Source organism: Mus musculus, chromosome 10, assembly GCF_000001635.26.
Source record: "Mus musculus strain C57BL/6J chromosome 10, GRCm38.p6 C57BL/6J".
In the NCBI taxonomy this organism is placed as follows: domain Eukaryota; kingdom Metazoa; phylum Chordata; class Mammalia; order Rodentia; family Muridae; genus Mus; species Mus musculus.
Genome location: NC_000076.6, coordinates 61,859,158 through 61,872,901, shown reverse-complemented (window position 1 = coordinate 61,872,901; position 13,744 = coordinate 61,859,158). Strand labels below are relative to the sequence as shown.

At 51.4% G+C, this 13,744-nt stretch overlaps 1 protein-coding gene and 1 long non-coding RNA gene across 29 annotated transcripts in view; one reads left to right on the top strand and one right to left on the bottom strand.

Moving 5' to 3' along the window:
- Col13a1 (collagen, type XIII, alpha 1) overlaps nucleotides 1–13,744 on the top strand; it is a 140,973-nt gene that overhangs the window by 106,305 nt on the left and 20,924 nt on the right. For 21 of the 27 annotated variants that reach the window (NM_007731.3, XM_011243339.2, XM_011243333.2 and 18 more), the window contains 11 exons: nucleotides 1,568–1,612; nucleotides 2,655–2,741; nucleotides 3,325–3,378; nucleotides 5,027–5,071; nucleotides 5,382–5,450; nucleotides 6,488–6,511; nucleotides 8,899–8,961; nucleotides 9,814–9,858; nucleotides 10,131–10,274; nucleotides 10,789–10,887; nucleotides 12,418–12,462. In NM_007731.3, coding sequence (NP_031757.1) covers nucleotides 1,568–1,612; nucleotides 2,655–2,741; nucleotides 3,325–3,378; nucleotides 5,027–5,071; nucleotides 5,382–5,450; nucleotides 6,488–6,511; nucleotides 8,899–8,961; nucleotides 9,814–9,858; nucleotides 10,131–10,274; nucleotides 10,789–10,887; nucleotides 12,418–12,462 — 720 coding nt within the window. The remainder of the gene's footprint in view (nucleotides 1–1,567; nucleotides 1,613–2,654; nucleotides 2,742–3,324; nucleotides 3,379–5,026; nucleotides 5,072–5,381; nucleotides 5,451–6,487; nucleotides 6,512–8,898; nucleotides 8,962–9,813; nucleotides 9,859–10,130; nucleotides 10,275–10,788; nucleotides 10,888–12,417; nucleotides 12,463–13,744) is intronic. The other 6 variants (NM_001304757.1, XM_030244857.1, XM_011243342.2 and 3 more) reach the window with 1 other exon arrangement.
- The window catches only part of Gm40674, a 29,058-nt gene that overhangs the window by 1,230 nt on the left and 14,084 nt on the right, over nucleotides 1–13,744 (bottom strand). For both annotated transcript variants that reach the window (XR_871762.2, XR_871763.2), the window contains exon 2: nucleotides 10,402–10,515. This is a non-coding gene — a long non-coding RNA (predicted gene, 40674). The remainder of the gene's footprint in view (nucleotides 1–10,401; nucleotides 10,516–13,744) is intronic.

Here is a 13,744-nt window from a genome sequence, read left to right as displayed (position 1 = left end):
CCTTCCCTGTCTCTGTGCCACGTTACCAAACAGCCTGTACCCAAGGGCAAGTGGCAGGGACATGACACTTAGAGTCACCGTGGTATCCTTCATGGCTCCAGGTGGAAAGGCATGGATGTTGTGGTCCCAGAACCCCCAGATCATTTTCCTGTGTGTAGGAATGCTATTCCCATACTCAGCACTGTGTAGGCAAGGGTTCTAGTAGCATTCCAGATCAGACTCCCGGCTGGTGGGGTGCACTGTCCACTGCTGTGGACTGAACTGTGCCCTCCTAACTTCATAAGCTGAAGCCCAGAGCCCAAGGGGTCTGCCTTAGTGGGTAGGGCTATTAGGGGAGAACAAAGGTTAAGTGAGGTCACATGGGGTGAGACCCTAATCTGATGTTGTTGGTGGCCTCATCAGCAGAAGAGAGATAGTTTCTTCTTAGACAAGCGAGAGCCTGGACAGAAAGCAGCCATCTACAAACCCGGAGAGCCCTCCCCTTCTCACTGACACAGGCACCCAGATGGCAGAATGGCACTGTAAGAGACTGGACCTCTGCTGTCTCGGCCACCCAGGTGTGGTATTTTTGTTACGACTCATGCACACACTGTGGAGGCAAAGGGAGGGCTGTACCCTTAGAGGAGGACTACGGAGACCTCGGTGAGACTGGCTCAGTAAGCGCCCGTCTACTTCCTCTTGGCTCATGGGGCAGGCTGGCTCTACCTGTGAAAGGAAGCTTGGGTTCATCTAACCCTTCCAGGATTCAGTGATCTGTGCCTTGGGGATCGATAGCTGAGTCCCTTGGTATTGGACAGAGCTGCACCGGCGACCCAGACGGAGTGTATTAAATAGTAAAGCTTGCATCCTCTCTCAGACCTAGAGGCCAGAAGCCCAAAGGCAGGGGAGGAGGGGGCGCCATCTGAGGGCTTTTGCCTCTTGAGTGGTTTGACTATTATCATGTTCCCTCTGCTTGTAGAAGCCTCACCTCATCTACTTCACATAGCGTCTGTGTGTCTGTCTGTGTCTGTGTCTGTGTCTGTCTGCTGCCGGTCTCCAGACTTCCCTGCCCTATAAAGTCCTGGGAACACTGGGTTCAATCTACTCCAGCATGATCGCTTTCATATCTGATCTTAACTGATCTTCGATGACCCTGTTTCCACAAAAGGAAAAAAGTAAAATAAAAAAGGTCATTTTTCTGACGTACTAGAAGCTAGGACTTCAACACCAAACTTTGCTGGAACACAATTTGACCTGTGACACAACTTCTCAAAAAGGACTTTCTGGTTGGATGGGTGCTGTCTAAAGGCAGGAAGAGGTGGACAAAAGAGATGAGCACAATACAGGGGGGACAGACATGAAGAGCAGAGTGGATTCAAAGGGGAGTTCCCAACCTCTGGCTTTCTATACTGCTCTTCCTGTACCCACTTCCAGCCCCATTCCCCGCCCTGGGGAGAGCAGAACTCAGCAGTGGGCTGTGGCTGTGTTTCTTCTCCCTCCAGGGGAGCCATGCACTAAGAGGGTAGGGGTGTGGCCTCCCAGATGTCTGAAGAGGTTGTTCTTAACCCAGTTCTCCCCCTCCCTGCAGGGTGAGAAGGGTGCAGCAGGCTCCCCTGGCCTCCTGGGGCAGAAGGTAGGTGGACTCACATTTTCGATGGTGGACTCCCTGCAAGCCTTGGTGTCCCCCTGGACTTACATATTCCCAGAGTAGGGGAAAGTGGCCAGAGTATAGCAAGATTGAGGTATGCTTTACACAGGCAGGGCCCATGAGTGCACCAGTCTGTAGAATTCAATGGCTAAGACCTGGCTTGGATTTCTTCATGCAGGTTCTGAAAGCCTCCTGCCAGGAGATCTGAAAGTCAGTTCATTTAAAGCCATTTAAATTATTTTTTTAGTTTGTGCATTCTGTGTGTATGTGTGTGTGTGTGTGTGTGTGTGTGTGTGTGTGTGTGTATGTGTGTGTGTGTTACTGTATGTGCTCCTGTGCCTGGTACACATGAAAGTGGAGGCTGGAGGTTGACCTTGGTTGCCATTCCTCAAGGGATGTCTACCTTTGTTGTTTGAGACGGTGTTTCTCTATCAGTTGACAAGCTAGGCTGGTTGGCTAGTGAGCCTCAGGGATCTGCCTGCCTCTGCCTCCCCAGCCCTGGGATTATAAACTTGTGGTACCACACCTGGCTTTTTACTCCAGTAGGGGATGGGCAGTGGGTGCTGGGAATCCAAACTCATTCTTGAGCCTGTGGGGCAAGCACTTTACCGACTAAGTTATATCTGATGAGGTTCCTTAAAGTTATCGTTAAAAGTTAAGTCATTTCTTAAAAGGTCCAGTTATGTCTGGGGAGAACGACATAAAAGAGGCCTCCCAGGAGAGCCAAGGCCAGAAGCTGTGGCCATTCAGGACTGAGGGGACAGCAAAGCTTGCTGTCACAGGGCATATTCTCTTCCCACCCAGGAGCACTCACTGCTTTGAGAACCCAACCCCTGTCTCAACTACCAATATGAATGGTGGTTCCACAGCAGGGTTGACCCAGAAACCCCAAGCCTCTTAGGACCTTTCTGAAGTCAGCGTAGTCTCAGGACTGTGTCCTGCCTGCTGTTCTTCCTTGGACGGGAGTCAATCAACCAGCTCGCTCAGTTTGGGGAGCCAGTGATAGATCTCTATTTTCCATCCCCAGGGAGAAAAAGGTGATGCTGGCAATGCCATCGGAGGAGGCAGGGGGGAGCCTGGCCCCCCGGGGCTCCCTGGGCCCCCTGGGCCAAAGGTGAGTTTTTGCTGCCATCTGCATTGAGAGAGATATGGAGCCCCAAAGAGGCACAGACTAACAGCACCAGGAGAAGAAGGGGCTAAATGTGGTGTCTGCCTTCCCAGAAGGCACATGGAAACCATCTGTTTCCTAGAGAAACAGCTCCAAGCTAACCCAGCAGGGGCTGTGGCTTTGCCAGGAGACCGCCACAGCACCACCACCACCACACCACCACCACCCCATGTTCCCTCCTGGGCATGGAGTCATAAGTCATGAGATTGCCACAGCTTGGGTCTCCAGGGCGACTTGGGGATGCCTGGCCACCATGGGAAGGAGAGTAAAAGGCTGTGTTCACAAACTCTGGTCCACCTTCCAGGACCACTAAGGGAAGAGCCAGGCTGGCCTCTACCTTCGTTCTTCTCCCCACTCATCCTAGCCTGGACTCCTGGGGACTCTCTTCCCCCAATTCCCAGGGCCTGTGTCCCCTTCTGTTGCCCGGGCAGCAGGGCCTGGTGTAGGTGTCTTGCCAGTGAATTTCTGGCTCTCTAGCCACTGACCCAGCTGCTCTGTGTACTCTCATCTCGTCTCTTCTTCCTCCCAGGGAGAAGCTGGTGTTGATGGCCAGGCTGGGCCCCCAGGACAGCAAGGAGACAAGGTAGAGTCCCCCTCACTCTCCTGCAGGATGAGGGTGATCTTGGGTGTTTGAACACAGTTCAGAAAACCAGCCATCCCTGAACCCCAGTGCTGATCCCATGCTAGCTAGCTACAACCCCTGCATTCCAAGACTGTGGGCATGAAGAGCCTGCCTGGAAACTGGGACTCTTTAGCTGAGGAAGGAGTCTGAACTCTAGCTTCTAGTCGCTTCCCGCACCACAGATTTAGACAGAGAAGTCCCTTCTGTCCCTGCCTCCTGCACAGGCACATGGTAACCAAACTCAGGAGGGATAGGGGGCAGATCCTCAGAGGGACAGTGGCAGGGTCGTCTGGAGCTGACAGAGCATTCCGTTTCCCTTCATCTTTGACTTGGTGTATGAGTCAGAGTTCTCTAGAGTTACAGGACTTATGGAATGTCTCTATGTAGTAAAGGAAATTATTGAAATGACAATCTGGAGTCCAGCTAACAATGGTCAGCTGTGAATGGGAAGTTCAAGAATCTAGTAGTTGCTCAGTCCCTTGAAACCAGGTGTTTCAGCTGGCCTTCTGTAGAAGCTGGAATCCTGAAGAAGTAGGCTCCAACAGATGTGCTGGCAAGTAAGTGCAAAGAAGGAAGCCTTCCTTCTTCCATTGTCCTTACATAGGCCTCCAGCAGAAGGTACATCACAGATTAAAGTTGTGCACCACCACGCCTGGGCCTAAGCTGTTCTTTACTTAGAACTTGCTCTGTCCCAGGCTGGCCTTGAATTCAGAGATCTGCAAGTCTCTGTCTCCTGCGTTCTGGGATTAAAGGCATATACCACCATGCCTGAGCCTAAGCTTTTCATGGCCGCCATGCTTCAAGATCCAGATCAAGGGCTTGTGTCCTCCAGCCTCAAGATCTGGATCACAGGTGTGCCCTCCATTTCTGGATTGTAGTTCATTCCAGATACAGTCAAGGTGGCTCTGGGAAAAAAAATCACACGTGGTGTTTTGTCTTCAATGTTCACATTATTCCCAGGAAACTGAGATGTGTGGTTTGTGCTTCACTTGACACCACTATCCCACTTAGTCCACATTACCTGGTCCTGTTTCCATAGGAACAACCTCCAGCCCCTGGCCCACCTTAAGACATCAGTATCCCTCTAGCTGCTCCCCCCTGACACCCCTGGCCTCTGGGTTTCACCCTGTACTCCCTTCTGTCCCACGGAGAGTGGTCCCTGGAAGTGGGATCTCTGTGGCCATCACTGAACAGCGGCCATTGAGCCCTGCTGCCAGGACAGGATGGAAATCAGAAGAAGCAAGGGCTAGATCCCTGCTACCAAGGACGAGACTGGTTTGCGTTACCAGGGAAAGGTAGCCAAGGGGACAGTCAGGAGTCAGTGACAACTAACCCAGCAGAAAAGAAGGGACATCATTAAGTATAAAATGAGTAGAGCCCCAAGGATCTCGAACCCAGGGGAAGAAGAGTGAGGGCAGGTGTTAGGGATGTTTCTGGAAGGGAGAGGAACCTGCACTGAAATCAACAGGAAAGCTTGTGTTCTGGTGGCTTGGGCCAAGATAAGCGAGCTCTTGGCCCCTCCATGGCCCTTAGGGTGTAGCTCCCCTGAGGACACTGGGTGTTCTTGCATCCGGCCTTACCAACTCATTTCACTGTTATCATGCAACAGGGGCAGCCAGGAGCAGCTGGTGAACAGGGACCCTCTGGCCCCAAGGTACGTTCATGTCTCACCTGGAGTTGTAGCATGAAGGGGCTGGACCCTGAGCTCTTAGAGGGGTGGGAAGGGAAGGGTGAGCTGGACCCTAGGAGGAATGTCTGCATAGATAGCCATGGTGATTGGACTCCACCATCTCTGGGCCTGGCTAGTCCCGTTTGTTCTGCAAAGCCTTGAGCATCCTCACAAACAGTCCTTATGCTCTATGCTACCCCAGGGTCCTGGCAGGTACTAGTACTGCCACCGTGGGCTTTAGGTCCTCAGGCCCCTCCTGTCCCAGACCCTGACTGAGACCTTCTGTGCTTTCTAGGGTGCCAAGGGTGAACCCGGCAAAGGAGAGATGGTGGATTATAATGGCAGCATCAACGAGGCGCTTCAGGTGAGTGGGCTCTACTCTGGAGGCTGGAGACCTGCAAGTTCCACCGGACCTCAGCCTTTACCCCTGCCAGTGCCATTTCTAGCTAGACTTCCAGATAAAGGGTCCTTCCCTTGCTTTCTCCTAGCCTCTGTGGAGCCTCCAGGCAAATGGTCCCATTATTTGGCATCATGTGGCTTGGTGTTTTGTTCCATCTGGTTAATGCATGAGCTCCTAGCTAAGCAAAGTGCCTTGGGAGAACCGTGGTTTCCACAAAGTGCCATTCATCAAGGCTCTGGGGACACACCTCTCCCGGGCACCCCCCTTCACCTGGTAGGAGCTGCCTTCCTGAAAGGTGTCAACTTTCTGTCAGTTTCTCCTGTTTCAAGACCATGGGCCCCGCATCTGTTAAATAGGTGCCTCGGTCTTGGGCACAAGTCATTGCTGGATCATGGTGGTGGTAAGTGGAGAGGCTGCCCCATGTTCTGAAGGATTTTCCTAGCACGTCTCAAACCTCCAGACTGGCAGCATCCGATTCTTAGTGAGGCTTGCCAGGCAGTTCCAGAGTTCCCCTTGAGAGCAAAAGCACACCCGATTGAGAGTTGCTCCTTCAAACCATCCAAGTGTGTGAAGCTGTGTGGGGGTGTGGGAGTCTTTGTCAGAGCCAAGGGGTCACCTGCCTGCTGCGCTTTTAAGGAAGTGCTTTGCCAGCCACCTTCTCCCGATTCTGGGAGAAGAAAGAAAAGGGGAAGCCCCCTCAGTGACTAGGAAGAAAGGGGTGCTGTGTCCTTGTCGCCTGTGGCTAAGAGGTTGCGCCCCACAGTTAGCAGGTATAGGCTGGAACAGCATCAGGCTTTGGAGAGACCTCATCCAGGTGTTTCCCATCCAGCTAATAAACCTTTGGGCGGTGTGGGAGTGACATAGAGCTGAGAGCCACAGAGTGCATCTGTGAGGGTCTTCCTCCACTCCGCCCCTCCAGAGGGATGTCACTGCAGAGGGGCCCTGGCAGCTGGAGACTGTCGCTCGCTCTCCAGCTAATTGCACTGTATTGTTGTTTTCAGGAGATCAGGACGCTGGCCTTGATGGTGAGTCACCCTCCTCCCTGCTTTCCCTCAGGCACTGGGCATGGAGAGCACAGTCTTGAGCTCTGACCTCTGGACAGCCTGTGCTGAGCTCCTGCGCCATGCCAGGCAGAGGGGTCTTCCAGCCCGAGGAGCAGGGGCAGGAGCTGCATGTCCTTGTATCGGGGCTGCCGGTGGTGACAGCCCCTTGTCTACCAAGGCTCGCTCAAGCACATGAACTCTGGGTTGTATTTACAGAACCTCCAGATGCACAGCCTCCCCCCACCCCCGCTCCCTCTTCTGAAAAAAAAATGGGTAACAGCTGTCTATGCAATCTCAATATCTGTTCCTGGAAAAACCCTGGAATTCCATGCTGGGTTCTGCACATGTGCTGACCAGTGACAGGCTCGAAGGAAACATTTGTAGTTAAGACAACTGTTTCCAACTTCAGCCTCCACAGTGAAGGGCAAAGGGGTCCTAAAGTTCTGGGTCTGAGGGAATCTCACTTCCCCTAATATTGGGGACCCGTACACAGCAGGATGATATACAGGTGGCTCCCGTCTATAGTCCCAGCACTCAGAAGGCAGAGGCAGGAGGGCCAGGAGGCAGAGGTAGGAGGGTCACCCCAAGTTCAAGGCCAGCCTGGTCTATGGAGTAAGTTCTGGTCCAGCTGGAGCCACCTACAGGACCAGGGACATCTCACCCCTGGACACTGGTATAAGCCACAAGGTTCTGGAACCAATGAACTTCACTTGGGAAAATTAAAATGTGATTTTTAAAGGGTCATCAGGCATGAGGCCACACAGCTCTGTCAGTAATGTGCTTGCTCAACTTTTAAACATGAGGACCCAAGTTTGATTACCAGAGCCCAAGTGCTGGGCCATGGAGATGGCTCAACAGGTAAAGGTGTTTACTGTGCAAGCCTGGGGGCCTGAATTTCATCCATAGAACCATGGGGGGGGGAGGGGGAGAACCAATTCCATAAAGCTGTCTGTATAAATGCTGTAGCTTGAGTGCGCATGCACAAGTACACACACACACACCACACTCACAAACACCACACACACATACACACCACACATACACACTACATATAACCACACCACACACACACATACCACACTCACAAACACCACACATACACATAGACACACCACACACACACTCACACCAATTTCTTTTGAAGCCAAACATGGCGGCATGAACTTATGAATGACCACATCCTCCCAGCTCCCGGGAGGAGGAGACATGCGGAACCCTGAGGCTTCCTGGCCAGCCAGCTTAGCCTACTTGATGAACTCCAGGCCAATGAGAGACCCTGTTCCCAACAACCACCACCACCACCACCACAACAACAACAAAACAAAAGCAATAGAGCCACAAGCTGGAGAGCAAAGACACCCAGGCTTAACCTCTGCCTCCAGATGCACATGAGCCCACCCAGACACCCCAGCCCCACCCCCACCCCACACAACAGCTGCTGGAAAGGAAAAGTCACCGGGAAGTAGCATATTTTATGAGATAGCTTGCAGGAAAATGTACCAATTTCAATGTGTAGACGCCATGCAGGAGCCACAGAAAATTCCCCTGGGGCCATGAGCGTCATCTTGCACCCACCCGTCTTACGCACACCATAAATGGCTTTTTGTCAGTGTAGAGCAGGCTTGTGTTTTCTGTAATTTCACAGGATGGAATCACAGTGTAGGCACGTAACTCTGGTTTCTTTTCACAACATGATGATAACTGTTGCTGTCATTGCCTGGGTCAGAACTGGTCCCTTCCCCTGCTCGTTGAGATGCCATCATGTAGACCACCATTGTGGATACTTACACTGTAGACCACCATTGCGGATACTTACACTGTAGACCACCATTGCGGATACTTACACTGTTGGCTCTAACCTGCCAGGAAAAGTCACATTTTCTCTCTGTACTCCTAGAGAAAAAAGCTGTTTGGCATAGCTCTCTGCACCCCCAGCTACAACCCAACACCCCAGTGCTCATCTTTTTGCATTTTGGAGTTCCCCATGTTATTTGCTTTGTCAAAACTCCAGAGGCTTATGAGATGTAGTTCAGTTGATTGAAATCTCACGTACTATGCACAGAACCCTAGGTTTAGTCTCCAGTGTCATATAAAAGCAGGCATGTTGGTGCACATATGAAACCCCAGTACTCAGGAGGTATAGGCAGTAAGATAAGAAGTTCAAAACCAGCCTCAACTATATAATAATGAGCTCAAGGTCAGTCTGGACTGTATGAGACCCCATCATTCAGATACACACATACACAACATACACACACTCCCTGAGGAAATTCTGTTTGAAAGTGGCTGACCCCTGTAAAACAGCCCCACATATAACCCTTTGGTGACAGCCACCCCTCTTGCTAGAAAGTTCTTCTTTTCCTTTTTAGGGGCCTCCTGGTCTTCCTGGACAAACAGGCCCACCCGGACCTCCAGGGACTCCAGGCCAAAGGGTAAAGCTTGTCCCAATGGAGGGTGGTAACTGGGAAGGTGAAGGGGGCTATGGGGTGTGGGCATGGACAGGGTAAGGTGTTTAAGATGCTGAGAGGATGATGCATTCTGAGCACATAACCCCAGGGCTCCCCATATTCTCTGACCCCCTTCATCATCTCAGGACTGTCACATTTGCCTGGCAGCTATTCCTCTCTGTACCTTAGGCCCTTCCCCCGACTCCAGTCCCTTTACTCCCAGCCTCAAGCTCTTCTGCCATTCTTCTCCAGTAGTTAGGCTTGGGTCTTGTGTTTCAGTGAACCCCTCAGATACAGTGGGCCTGGAACATATACCCCTGGTCATGGCCACCAGACCAGGTTACCCCTCTCCAATGCTGAACCGCCTCACTCTGTGCCTTTGCCATTATCCTAATCCTCCGCCCACCCTTTCCTCTGCTTTTCTTAGAAGAAACCTTGTGTTTCTCCCTCTGTCCTCTGCCTGTAAGAGCTTGCCCTCCTCCAGGTATCCTTCTCTAGAAAGTCACTTCAGACCCAGCCGAATGGAAATAAGAAAGGTTCTGAGATTGCTATAAAGCAGATAGGAGCCCCACATAGCTAGTGAGGACAGGAGGGTTGGGCTAAGATGACCAGGAGCCACGTGATGGGTAATGCTCATCCGTGTTGATACCGTGTTGAGACTATGGCTAACACGCAGGTCATAGGATGCTCGCCTCCCCTCACCACCTTACTTTGGGATCCTCATCTGTGACACCAAGGCAACCAAAGGCATGCCTTCCAGAAGCCCTGGGGGCAGGGTACCAAGGAAGTGGGCATTGGTTTCTCTGCTCTAACCCATTTCTGTTGCCGCTGCTGCAGGGGGAGATTGGACTGCCAGGCCCTCCAGGACACGATGGGGACAAGGTGAGCACAATAGTGTCTACAGCAAGGATTCTGCAAGTGGTTCTCACCTTGGGAGTGTGGGCAGAAAGGCTTAGGAGCAAGCCCAGCAGGGCCAGGAAGAAGGGTTCCAGCTGCACCCTGGCAGAGCCAGCCTGGGGCTATCTTTATCAGCTTTCATGCAGTACCAGTGAGCCCAGTCCTTTGACCACCAAGCTTTTTCTGATCTCCCTCCCTCCTGTTTTTTTTTTTTTTCCTTTTAATGTCCCTAAGAAGTATCATTGATGTTTCTATAGGGGCCTCGAGGAAAACCAGGAGATATGGGGCCGGCTGGTCCTCAAGGACCCCCAGGAAAGGATGGGCCTCCAGGAATGAAGGGAGAAGTCGGACCCCCAGGAAGTCCAGGGGAGAAAGGGGAGACAGGACAAGCAGGCCCCCAGGTAAGTGTCTAGACATCTGGCATCCTGCATGCACCACCTCCATCCTGACACAACCTCTGCATGCCACCAGCTGTTCCAGAGTTCAGAAAACCAAGAGTCACTTGCAGCTACCTGCCATGCCACTCACCGTATAAATGCTGGTGTCCTATAGTGTCCCCACTCAGGGGACCTGAGTCCTGTGCCAGCCATCTGTGTTCTTGGGAAAGTCACTGAGCCTTGCAGAGCCTCTGTTTCTCATGGCCTGTGAAAAAAACACAGCAGGGCTGTGAACCTGCCTCTACAGAAGCATGTGGAAGCCCTACATCAGAAGAGTTTGCATGAATGGAAAGAACCCCTTGCCCTTTCTAGCTAGGCTGCTGACTTAGTTGAGCCTCAGTAGTGCCATCTGTGAAATGGCACCACCCTCGACAGCCACCCTTGGAGGGAGTCATGCATGTATGCATGCCATAGATGGCACATTTTCTCAGTATGGTGACTAGGAGCTTCACTGACAGAGCTCTTTGTCAATCTATAGGGTCTAGACGGCCCAACTGGGGAGAAAGGAGAACCAGGTGACGAAGGGAGGCCTGGAGCGACAGGATTGCCTGGGCCCATCGGGCTCCCGGGATTCACAGTAAGGCGAGAGGACCGGGTGTCAAGGGTGTCCACGGGCAGCTTCAGATGAGAGTGCAGGAGCAAGGGACTCCTCACTGGGGCCAACAGCCTAAGAGTGCCCGGCACCGTGCCAAGCTTACCCTAACCTGGGTCTGGCAGCTGCCCTGGGCTCCTGATTGGGTCCAGAACTCTAGCCTCTTCAGTACACAATGTGGTGGCTCCTGTCTCTAGCTGCTACTTAGCTGGAGCGCTGGAGACTCGGACATAGAAATACCCCCTTAGACCTAGAAAGAGACCGGCATGCATGCATGCCTTAGAGGGACACATTTCCTCATGGGGTGTGCAGTTCTGCCAGCCTAGCCGCATCAGTGAGCTGCACGTCCCAGAAAAGCGGGGGGGAGGGGGGGGGCGAATTGAGCAAGGAAACAAGGCAGACACCTGGGTGAACACGAGGGTGACATCCTACCTCTACCCACACATACCCATACAAACACACCTCCACAGAAACACACCAACATGCCTACACACCAAGACCCCCACCACACAAACACACTCTCACACAAACATACCCACACACCAACATACCCACACACACAAACCCAAAAGAAGTAAAGAACCTCAAGAGGTCAGATGTGTGACTCAGCAGACCCCGAAAGTGACTCTATACCCAGCTGGCTCAAGCCGGTGGGTGGCTCATAGCTTTACAGTGTGCCCACTTTCACGATGAAAGCTGAGCTACTGGGTTTGGTGTGGTCTCGTCCTCATCCACTTCCACCATTGTCTCCCCTCCCCACTGAAATCTGAGCCATAGTCACTTTCCTGCAATGTACCACAAACCATCACAAACAGCAGCTTAAGATGGCCCACCTGTATCGCTATATATTCTGCACCTCAGTGGCTGAGGCCTGCCATAGCTGGGTTCCCCAACCAGGGTCTCCTAAGGCCTCAGTCAAATCAGTGGTCATCTGTGTTCTTACTGGAGCCTCTGATCCTCTCCCAAACCACTGGCCATAAAAGGACTAAGTTCCCAGCACCTATGATTCTCTGACACATGGCCCCTCTCTATAGTGGACAGTCCACTTCATATTAGCTTACTTCTTAAAGAAAGGGCCTTTCTAGAGTCTAGAACTAGCAAGATGGAGCCATGTGCATGCATGTGTCTATGTGTGTATATATATACACAAGTCTTAGCATGTGTTATATTTTCCTATGTATTACACATGTATGTGATGATGTGTAACATAGTCACAGGAGTGGCAGGCATCATGAGGCCACAAGTCTCTTTCAAGACTGAGAAACAAGTCACAGTACCACCTTGTAGCTTGTCTGCCACAGGACACATAGTACGAGCCCCTCCCTGACAACCAGAGCCTGAGATCTGTGAAGATGGTTGTCACGGGGCCATCTTGGTCCTGTCCTGCAGGCTAGATACCTATGTAGCCTCTCCAGGAACAGCCCAGTCCTTGTAGCTTGTCACAGATGTGAGGGTAAACCTGTGGACAACCTCCTGGTTACCTGCTCTCACAGTGGGATGGTTTTATTCCCACAGGGAGAGAAAGGAGAAGCTGGGGAGAAAGGCGACCCGGGAGCAGAGGTAAGTCAACCCAGCTCTTCTTTAATGTGATCATCTGACAAGGGCATCACTAGAAATACCAATTTTTCTCTGAGTCGCTTAGCATCTATGACTGGCGAAGGCCAGAAGCTGGGCAGCTGTTGGGTTCTGAGCCCCATATCCTGGGACTACAGTAGACATAGGAAAATAAATACAACTGCCTGGCCCAGGCCACAGAGGTCGAGCCGTTTGGGCAAGTTCTGAACAGATGCGTAGGACTTTGTCACGAAGTGTCGGAGGAATGCCTTCCAGAGAGGTAGGGTTCTTTGAGAGACATCATGGAAGGGGGAAGAAGATTGAGGAACAGGAAGTTGCTATGGACACGGTTGGCTGGCTGTGCAAAAGATGATAGCTCTGTGCATCAGGGGAAGCAACAGAGATCTTGGAGATGGGAGGGAGAAGATGTTTGGCAAGAAGGCCCGGGCAGTCCGGTAGCCACCCGAGAGCAAAGCAAGAGACCACCAAGAGTCATAGTCCCCCACAAGCTCTCCCGGCCCGTCACCCTTTAATGTCACCAGCCCCATCTGAATCAAGTGAAACGGACCTAATTGTTCGCTAACACTGTTCCTTATTAAGAATGGGATGCACCCTGAAGAGCTGATCCTAGATTCTGGAAAAGCATTATACACACAAATGTTCCTCCCAGGAACTATTTCAAGTCCAAATTGGAAACAGACAATATCCCTAGCAAGAAGGAAGGGATAAAAATCCTTAGGCTAATAAGCTAGTAGTAATAGCATTGCCCATGGCTGGGGGCCTTTCTCATGCCAAGAATGGCTTTCAGCCCTATCCAAGGAGATGGTCGCTCTCCTGCACAGCGGCCAGTGTTTCATCACAGAAGATGGCTCATAGGGGAACACAGCCAAAAATAGAAAAATCAGTTTTACATCAACTAGAAAAGACTAGAAAATCAAATTATATTTATGTATCCTTGTAAGTACATAAATGTCTCAGCAGTAGCTGAGATGTTTAAAAAGCTAGGAAGAAAACCAGGCAGAAAAATATGAGCAGTCTTCTCAGTTAAATAGGACAGAAATACATTGCTTTTCCTCCTTTTAATTCTCTTTCATTTATAAACTATTTAATAAGCCTGTGTTACTTCTAAACATTTTTAAGTTGCTATACAGGTAAAATGGACTATGGGAGAGTATATAGACGTTTAAAACACATAAAACAAGAATAGTTCTCATAAGCTGGACATGGTGGCACGTACCTTTAATCCCAGCACTCAAGAGGTAGAGGCTGGTGGATGTCTGCCAGTTTG